This window comes from Macrosteles quadrilineatus, unplaced genomic scaffold (assembly GCF_028750875.1).
Source record: "Macrosteles quadrilineatus isolate MER2022 unplaced genomic scaffold, UCM_ALF_1.0 Scaffold_9__3_contigs__length_116548681, whole genome shotgun sequence".
NCBI classification, from domain to species: Eukaryota; Metazoa; Arthropoda; class Insecta; order Hemiptera; family Cicadellidae; genus Macrosteles; species Macrosteles quadrilineatus.
Window position 1 is genome coordinate 90,245,808 of NW_026542602.1, and position 10,025 is coordinate 90,255,832.

The 10,025-nt window shown below is 34.5% G+C and overlaps 1 protein-coding gene across 1 annotated transcript; it reads left to right on the forward strand.

Moving 5' to 3' along the window:
• The first annotated feature begins 1,998 nt into the window (after positions 1-1,998).
• Positions 1,999-7,264, forward strand: LOC129004520 (disks large-associated protein 5-like). The gene is made up of 5 exons (XM_054433135.1): positions 1,999-2,217; positions 3,752-3,888; positions 5,578-5,631; positions 6,610-6,697; positions 7,165-7,264. Exons 1-4 carry the CDS (start codon positions 2,067-2,069, stop codon positions 6,682-6,684), a joined length of 417 nt encoding a protein of 138 aa, XP_054289110.1. The 5' UTR covers positions 1,999-2,066; the 3' UTR covers positions 6,685-6,697; positions 7,165-7,264.
• The last annotated feature ends 2,761 nt before the right edge of the window (positions 7,265-10,025 follow it).

Below are 10,025 nucleotides of genomic sequence, written 5' to 3' on the forward strand. Positions count from 1 at the left end.
ATAGAAATTTCTATATTTCGGCATTAGCCTTCTTCAGGAACAAACACAATAACAAATAGAAGTGTTTACCACTCTGAATCATATGGTTTTAGCAAAAATCCAAAATGCATATAATTTATGAAGAAGTAAAAAAGAAAAAGTTTTGATAGAAAGAAAGAAAAAATTTTATATATATATATATATATATATATATAAGTATATATATACTATCTCAAATTTAGACCGGAAGGTGTTTTAGATTTAAGTATTAATCGATGAGCTTGCTCAAGCTGTCTTAATTTCAAGTCTGGTGCGTCTTTTGCCAATTTTCTTATTCCTTTTAATGAATAACATTGTTCAAAATTTTGAGAATGCTCTCTCGCATGAATAGCCACAGGTTTTTGTTTATCAGGATGGTTTACATCATATCTGTGGCCATTCATACGAACTCTTAGAGCATTGGTGGTTTTGCCAATGTAGTCTTTAGGACAATTTTTGCATGAAATTTGGTAAATTACATTAGTAGACTCACAGGTGATGTTACTATTTATGTTATAACATCTTTTTGTTTGCCTGCTTGTGAAAGTTTTTGATATTATAGTGTTAGACATTCAAAGCTAATAGAAAAACTTCAGGTTCTTGGTCTCTCTCAAAATGCTTTAAATTGGTTCAGTTCTTACCTCCATGATAGATCTCAGTATGTAGAAATTTCCCACTTAACTAAATATAATAAAATTACTAAAATATCATCAAATCAAAACCAATCAGCCAATCAGGTTTGGAGTACCTCAAGGATCAATTCTTGGGCCTTTGCTTTTTCTTTGCTACCTGAGAGGAGTAAACAGCGCATTAATCTATAAGCTGAATAGTAAGTTGTGTCTTTACGCTGATGATTCAAATCTCGTTTTATCAACTGCCTCACAAGAAGAAACTGATGTGTGTTCTTACATTGAATTGGAAAACCTTGGAAACTATTTGAGAAATCACAATTTACTTTTAAATCCACAAAAAACTAAATTTGTAATGTTCAAGACAGCTCAAAGTAAAATACTACTAGAACCTTTAATAATACATGATAACCATAACATTGAACACGAAAAAAGTATAAATTTTTTGGGTCTGACAGTAGATCAAAATCTGAGTTGGGACGAACATGTGCATAAAATTTTGGGCAAAATTAATTCAGGAATTCATGCATTATCTAAAATGTCTTATTACTGTGATCTGAAAACATTAAAAAATATTTATTTCGCCCATGTTCACTCTCATATATTGTTCTGCATAGCGCTGTATGGTTCAACAAAGAATTTAAATTTGGAAAAAATATTAAAACAGCAAAAACGAGCAATCAGGATCATGCTTAAGTTAGAGTATGATGCACCAGCAAAAGAACATTTCAAAAATCTAAATATTTTAACTGTTTACGGGCAATATATTATTGAAACTACTCTCATTGCAAAGAATTGTACAACTATCAATTTTAAGTCCCCAGCTCATTCGTATAACACTAGAAAGAGAAATGAGGTTATCCTGCCACATAGATTAAAGTTTTTTGAAAAGAAACCAACCTACACAGGATATACTTTTCTTAAATATATTCCAGAAAACATAAGAAGAGAAAATAATTTAAATAAGTTCAGGAAATTGCTGAAAGAGTATTTAATACAACTGGCCCCTTACTCCATAGAAGAATTTTCCACCTCCCAGATATAACCTACTGTAGATATAAATATTTTTGTTATTACTTTTCATTTTTGCTTGGTTAACTGTAAATAGTAGATTTTAATTAGATTTAGTATTGTATTATATATGACACTATTTACTGTACAAACTATGTACAAAAAATGAATAAAGAACTTTGACTATGACTATGACTATGATCTATTCCCTGTTTTTATGTAGCCTTTGTAACATAACTGAAGTTTCAGTTATATCATATGATTTAATGGAATTTAACACATTGTGTTCTACAAAAATACCAGGTGATGTATTTTATAGTGATAATATTTATAATTTTTAAGTGTGGGTTTTAAAATATCTTTTTTACAAAGTAATTTTGTTATGTAATATTAATAAATTTTTCCACAATGGATTCCTGTATCAAACAGCTCAGAGACGAGTACGATTGTGAAAGAACCAAATTATTAACACTCTGTGAAAAATGGCAAGATATTTTGGAAAAAGCTGGGAGGCATAAATTTAGTGAAGACAATAAGGGTGCAATTCTGGCTGTTATAGGTAGGTGTTAACTAGCCAACTATTTTTTGTTATTTGGTTTACTTATTATTTTACACTCCAGAATGAGACAGAAACAGCCAACAGCACTAATTAATAGTCTATTGTCTGTGCTTGGAAATGCACAGATACCTAGTGTTGGGGCCCCTGGTCAACGAGTCGCACTTCAGACTTCATAATCTCAGTGCAAACTTTATTTAAGAAAAATAAATTTAGTGAAGACAATAACTTAGGTGCATTTCTGGCAATGATTTTGTTGAGTGTACAATTTTTGTTTATATTTAGTTTCCATCTGTACGACAAAGACATTAGCGTTTTGAAAGGGTTTGATCCAAACACCTATCGTGTTGCTATCGACCTTTTAAATAGCATCATTAATTCCCAAGGATATACTTTCTACTATCTCCTATCAATTTTGAGACCGAATTTGAAGTGGACGGGAGAATTTTTAGCCTTTTAGATATTTAGATATATATATATATATAATTTTTAGGATTTTAGATATGATGTGTAAAAACTCAATACCAGCGGAAATGTGTTTCAAATATATTGAGATCAGCAACTAGACAGTGATCTGTTTTAAGGAGCATATATTGCATATTAGCCTGGTTATACTACATATTGATACAGAGGGACGAGTTCACAGTGTTCATTCCTTGACATCCACAAAGATGGTTTTGGACTATACTTTATTCCCTAAAGGCCTGTTTCACATTTATACCCAGCTGTCCGGAGTCGTTAAACCGGCAATTGGGTGATGGGTCTGTTCTTACACGGCATGTGTCGTGGTCCGTTAATCACTAACCCGGTTCCCGTATACTACAGTAGTCGAGGGAGAGGGATGCCGGGTGCCCCCTCGGCGAAGTCCAGCTGCTGGTATCAGGTAAACGAGCCGGCTGGAGTAGTAGGGCTAGTGGTCAATTGAGACTTTTCTCATACAACCACCAACTGTCGTCCGCTCAAACAAGGTGATTTAACTACTGGTTATATGGTACTGTACGGTAGTGCGTAAAATTGTAATTATGTCAAAAATAGATCTTGAATCGCTTATGAATTTAGTACAAGAATATATACACTAGCTCTATAGTTAAACTTATTTACAAAATTATAGTTTCAATAGTCATTATAAAATATTTAAATAGCCTAATCATTTTATGTCATTTCTTAAGTCATCAAAAAGAATATTAAAAGTTCCAACATAGTTTCTTTCACGTTTAAAGGGAGCTAGTGCAGTCGATTCTTTCCTCTTCTTATTTTTAACCATCCATACAAAAGTAACATTGTAATTGCTTTACAATGTTTCATTGCTTTGCTATTCCTACTTATAAGCTGCACAAGCTGGAGTTCAATTGCTGGAGTGCCGGTGTTGGCATAATGTGAATAGTGCACCCGTGAAGGTGCTGGCTACAAATCGGGTTAACGGCATGCCGGATACATGTGAAACGAGCCAAAGTGTTTGTAATTGCTTAGTTGAAAATGCCACTGGTACAACAAACAATAAACAACAAGAAATATAATTATTTTACACGACTTGCAGGGCAGACAAAGCTATTGGTGGACAAGAAGCTGAAGAAGTTTGAAGGTCTGTTGATGGAGAGAGAGCAGAACAGTGGAGACAGCCGACTAATCACAGAGGCCGACCTGCGCGGCTACTGGGAGATGGTTATGATCGAGGTAAAGTCAAACTAGGCCTATTCTATTGAAATATCTATAGTGATGTAGAATGAAATACCGCACTATAAGTATATTCATAACAGAAGTATTAAATACAATTTTGCCAACCAAGAATAATAATTATAATGATCTTGATGCATCAACATAACTCAAATCAAAAACTTCATTCAACAACAGTTGTTACAAATATGGAAATTAAAATAACGTTTAAAACAGCTGTATCGGAACTTTTGACACCTCAGATCTCAGTTTATCAAATGCAGAGAAAAGAAAAGTCAGTCTGAGAAAAAGTGGTGGCAATAAAGCCCCTGCATCTTAGGAGTTGAGCAGGAAAATTATAATAACAAAGGTGGAATTCAGAGGGATTTTAAATTATAGCAAATTTTCCTTCAGAGAAGAATATATTGCTATAGGTGGAATGGATAAACCTAGACCGGGTACCGATTAACTTTTTCATTTTAATGTCCCAAGAGGCCAAAAAAACTATCCATCAAAATTTTTATCTAGGCTATGTGTGTCCGTGAACACGATAACTCGAGCAATTTTGGTCCGATTTTGATTAAATTTGGCAAGAATGTGATGAATTGGATAAATTGATTGAGTTTTCAAACCAGCAAGGTCTGAAGGTACCTACTGATTATTATGGGGTTTTAAAACTGTTCAAAAATTTGTTTCTTTAAATTTTACCCTTAATTCATGGGAACGCCAATTTTCATTGCAGCCATCATTGTGTAGAACTTAAAAAACAAACAATTTTTAAATACGACTCGTTTATGGAAAAAATCCAATCAGACTAAATTGCACTTTGTTTAGTCTGCAGGTTTGCTGCGGCGGGGGTATTTTATAACAACAGATAGTGTAGTTGTTGTTGCTCATTGACGAATAACTATTGCAGGTTAAATTACCCCCACTGCAGCAAACTTGCAGACTTAGCGGATGTACATTAGCCTGATTGGATTTTAAATTAAATCTATTTAAATAACATTAGATTTAACATGTACTTAGGTTTGCTGCTGCCGGGAGGGTAACGTGTGTTTTTAGTAAAATATTAATAGCTTCGTATATATAATTACATTTTCAAGGTTTGATAACAGAATAGGTATCAATAAACAAGCAAACTACAACAGTTTAATCCTTCTCCAAAAGAATAACACATGGGAATTTTAATTTTAAAATTTATTAAATTTTCTCCGTAACATATAACCGTAAAAATCACTTCAATATGCTAATTATTTGTTTTAAGCTCTTTAAAAATGGCCTAAGGAAAAATAGGAAATTTAAGTTTTGGGGGTAAAATGAAATTAGAAAATCCAATTTTTACCCCATAAAACCCTGTTGCCATGGTCCAATCATGCTGTTTCGCGATCTCATTCAAGTTTACATCTTCAAGCCAAATTTAACCAAAAATGGACAAAAACTATTCAAGTTATCACATTTAACCACTACCTAATTAGTTATATGATGATGTGGTTGGGTGAGTAGCTTTCTTTCAATGTCAAATGAGTTTTTTTCCAGCAATGGATTAATAAATAATAATAAACTCAAGAGCAAGTTGTTGTCAGTAGTTATGATTAGACAGCAATGATTTTTTTGTTTTAATATAACTGAAATATGATTATAGTTTAAGTACTGTTCAAATTTATTTAAGTAATACTGGTGTATTTCTTAAGCTTGTGTTTTTTTTTATAGGTGGACTTAATGGCAGCAAAGTTTGATGAACTCAAAGATTTGGCTGAAAATAAGGTTTAGTATTTTTTCAGTGCCAATATAAACATGTGTAGACAGGCAGTTTTAGTTTAACACTGCAAACAGATACCAGCACAACATTCTTAAGGTACGCGCGCACTGCGCCGTCACGGCCGTCACCGCCGTCGCCGCCTTTTTCAGGGGGGGTGCGCGCACTGCGACGGCACGGCCGGCCGTCACAGCATTTTGGACTGATGTATTTTGCAATTGAGTTGTTTTGCTGTGAGCAGTGAGAGTATGGGAGCTATGGATATCGACGAAGACGTGGGGGTAGTTGGATTAATTTTAGGAGAAGAGGAGGAGGAGAGGAAGAGGAAAGCGAGATTTTGGATACATAATATAAATAGAAAACGACTAGGTTTTGGTGAATTTCACACATTATTCCCCGATCTTGTAGAGGACGATGACAAATTTTTCCAGTACTTTAGGATGACCCATGAAAAGTTCGAATGTCTACTTCGATACCTAGAGGAGAGTCTTTCTAGACATGATACAAATTTCCGTGCCGCGGGGTGCGCGCACTGGGACAGCACGGACGTCACGGACGCCGCGGAATTGTCCTGAGATTCGCTCCTCCGAACTTTCTGACAGACGTCGGTGGCGGCGGTGGCGTCCGTGACGGCCGTGCCGTCCTAGTGCGCGCACCTCCATTACATTACATGGGAACGCAGTGCGCGCGGGGCTTTAGTCAGCCGTTACATTTAACACAGTGTAATTGTCTCCATCAAAAGGCAAAAAAGTACTTGTGTTGATTCTAAAGAGACAAACGATTTTGGAGTGGTTAGTTTCTATACTTAAATCTCATTTATTTTAAACTTTTAAATTTTACATTTTATCTAATATTTTATATAGGTAGTTATATAACATCTCTTTAATATTGTGTTCATAAAATGGTTGGTACGGATGCAATGGTGGTTTGACTGTATTTAAGCTATGGTAAAATATAATGAGTTTTGACAAAGTATATTTTTCCAGCCGAAGTCTACAAGAGCAACGAACATGTTATCCAACAGACCTGGCAGGACGGTCAAATATCATCCGAAGTCTTAGTAAAAATAACAAGGTAATACATATTTTGTAGCTTTGTAGTAGCTTTTAGGTTAGAAAGGAAAGGTTTGACAGGTTTGACTTTGCTTGAGGAATGTATTTGCGCCACAAAAAATAAGGAGAATATAGGAGATACGGTTAAAAGCATCCCCTATTATATTAAAATGTAGTTTGTTATACAGTAGTCCTTTTAAATCAATACAAAATGGTACAACCCGCAGTTCTGTGAATTAACGACTCAAAAGTTATTTAAACTTTTGTGATATTACCCATAAAATACTTCAGTTACTCCCACCGCTTGCCTAAGACGAGGGTTGTAGACAAGCTATTGGGAGAAAGTATGTGGGAGATTGCTGAAACCGTTTATTTTATAATCATATAAGATATTCTACTTCTTAAAAATAATAGTTGATGCAGTAGCAAGTTTAAGAGATGTTAAACGATAGTTTCAGTAATTTTAATTCTTTGATTACTTTGTTTCAGGTTTATCACCAATAATTCATGAAGAAAGTTAAAAATTTTGAAGATGTAAATGTAAACAAATGTTGTTCTATGAAAGTATTAAATAAATTTAATATTTGAACTTGACTAACAATTTTAAAAATATTGGTTGAATGAGAATAAATTAAGCATTATATCTGAAATTTTTTAATAGTTATTTGTGCAACTACTAAGCACAGTAGTGTGTTTTCAAACAAGAAAAACTTGTTGTCAAAAAGATATTTTGCAAACATATAAACAACCATGATTTTGCACATTGTATTGTAATGCTGTATACAGTTAGTTTATTATTGAATGACAACTAGAAATCTTACTTCAGTAGTAACAATGTATAATAAATCAATAGGGTTGTGTTTTATAACTAACCTGCACTTTTGAGGCAGAGTAGACAATAAATATCCTTATCAACTGGCAAACGAAAAATACTCTCTGATTATATCCTGTTACTGTTGCATAGTAATATTCATAAATTATTATTTTGATTTTCAACTAAAACAGCAACAACAAAGACTACTTCACTTTGAAGTTATGTCTACGTGTATGTGTGTGTGAATGTTAACAGAGCTACAGACCACACTTGTCTGTTTGATGGAATTTGGTATGTCGGTAGTAAACCATGGTATCTCCAGGTGTTTCAAAATTTTTTTTGATGGTGATGTACTACGACTATCCGCAGTACTATCCTGATAATTAGACCAATTCGTAAATTACAAGGAAAAAATGTGGTTCGGATTGATAATAATAATCTATCAAAACCAATAGAACAAAACAATCTTACTTTCTCAAAAATGGCCCGAAAGATTTTAATTCAAATTTAGTATTTTATGGTCATTTTGACTTTGGTATAGCTCCCATCACTGTAAAAATTCTGGTTCAAAAGTTATTGAAACTTTTATGATTTTCTTCATGAAAACCTATTAAATAACGGCAAAACTACTCGACTAATTTTAGTTAAAATTGTGTGCATTAGTCCTTTTAACTCTACACATTAACAGAACAATCCCTTTTACTGTAAAAATTATTGCAACTTTTGTTATTTTCCCCATGAATCATCAATGTTACTCTCACCTTCATATTTGAGTTGTTTTGTCTCTGGATCACTGAACTCTCACCGCATACCCATGTGCCATGAGGGTTGTTGACAAGCTAATTGGAGAATGTATGTGTCAGATTGCTGATACTGTTTTTTTTTTTTTACAACATTTGACATTTAAAGATAAATATAGTCTATATCTATACATTATAATAATTTAATTAAAATATACTTACATTTTAAAATAAGCAATTTCACAATATTTTAGTAGTTAGTTTTTATTTTATAAGGCATTTTTATGCTGGCATTGTCAGGGACATCACAAAAACTTTGAATACTTTGAATAACGACACAGTGAAACTTTCAATACAATTGTACAAAAGGAGAATTTTATAACAAACTAGCTGTCCCCGGGGGGTTTCCCCGTTTTACTTCATAAGTGAGCTCGTTCGCATGGCTCAATCACGTCCTGGTTAAAGTTCGTTCGCTACGCTCACTCACCTTTAGGTTGGATAACTTCATATTTGTTGTGGTGTTTCCGGACCAATTGATTGACAAATAAATATAAGGTTAAAATACCTGCTTGTCGCCTTGTGGTCCAAGTATTGTCCTAGTGGATTATGTACATTTCGGTGCGAGCGCCATCGTCGGATCCATATAAGAACTGTTTACACTAAACTTCCCTGAAGAGGTGCGTAAGATGTTCACAACACAAAACACATATAAAAACCGGTCGACCGTTAATTAACATTTTTTAACTCTTGCTACACGTGCACGGGCAGGATATGGAGGCGCGCCAGACTTGTGTCGAGACTCGACTCGTGAAACACTCGTAATTTACGAGTACGTAATTTTCGTAACCCGTAATTTTCGAGTCGAGTCTCGACACACGTCTGGCGCGCCTCCATATCCTGCCCGTGCACGCGTAGCAAGAGTTAAAAAATGTTAATTAACGGTCGACCGGTTTTTATATGTGTTTTGTGTTGTGAACATCTTACGCACCTCTTCAGGGAAGTTTAGTGTAAACAGTTCTTATATGGATCCGACGATGGCGCTCGCACCGAAATGTACATAATCCACTAGGACAATACTTGGACCACAAGGCGACAAGCAGGTATTTTAACCTTTTATTTATTTAGGTTGGAGCTCGTTCGCTGCGCTCACTCACCTTTTGGTTGCAAATTAGCTGTTGTCATAAATAAAAAAAATAATAGTGCTGCACCCTGTTGGTAATCCTTGTAACTTCAATGCTATTGCACATCATAGAACAGAACCAACTTGTTTAATTGAAACAGCTGTTAAGATTCATTAATTCCATTTAAATATGAGTACTCATAAGGTTAACATGGGAAACTCCAGAGCCACTGGGGCAGAGCCCGAGAGTCCGATCAGAATAAAAACAACTTAGTTTTCCTATTTAATGCCTAAAGAATCAGTGTACCAAATATCAGCCTCCTAGGTAAATGGGAAGTGGGAGAATTAGTGATGAGTGAGTGAGTGAGTCAGTCAGTCAGTCAGTCAGTCAGTCAGTCAGTGAGGGCTTTGCCTTTTATATATTTAGATATTATAAAAAAGAGGTGGTGTCTGTGGGTGTGTATGGGAAAAGTAAACGCGAAAACTACTGGTCGGATCGGGCTGAAATTTGGCATGATGATAGCTCACATTCCCGATTAACATATAGGCATATTTTTATCCCAAAAATCCTTTCGGGCTCCGCCCCAGTGGCTCTGGAGTTTCCCATGTTAACCTTATGAGAAATGAAATTATTGAATCTTAACAGCTGTTTCAATTAAACAAGTTGGTTCTGTTC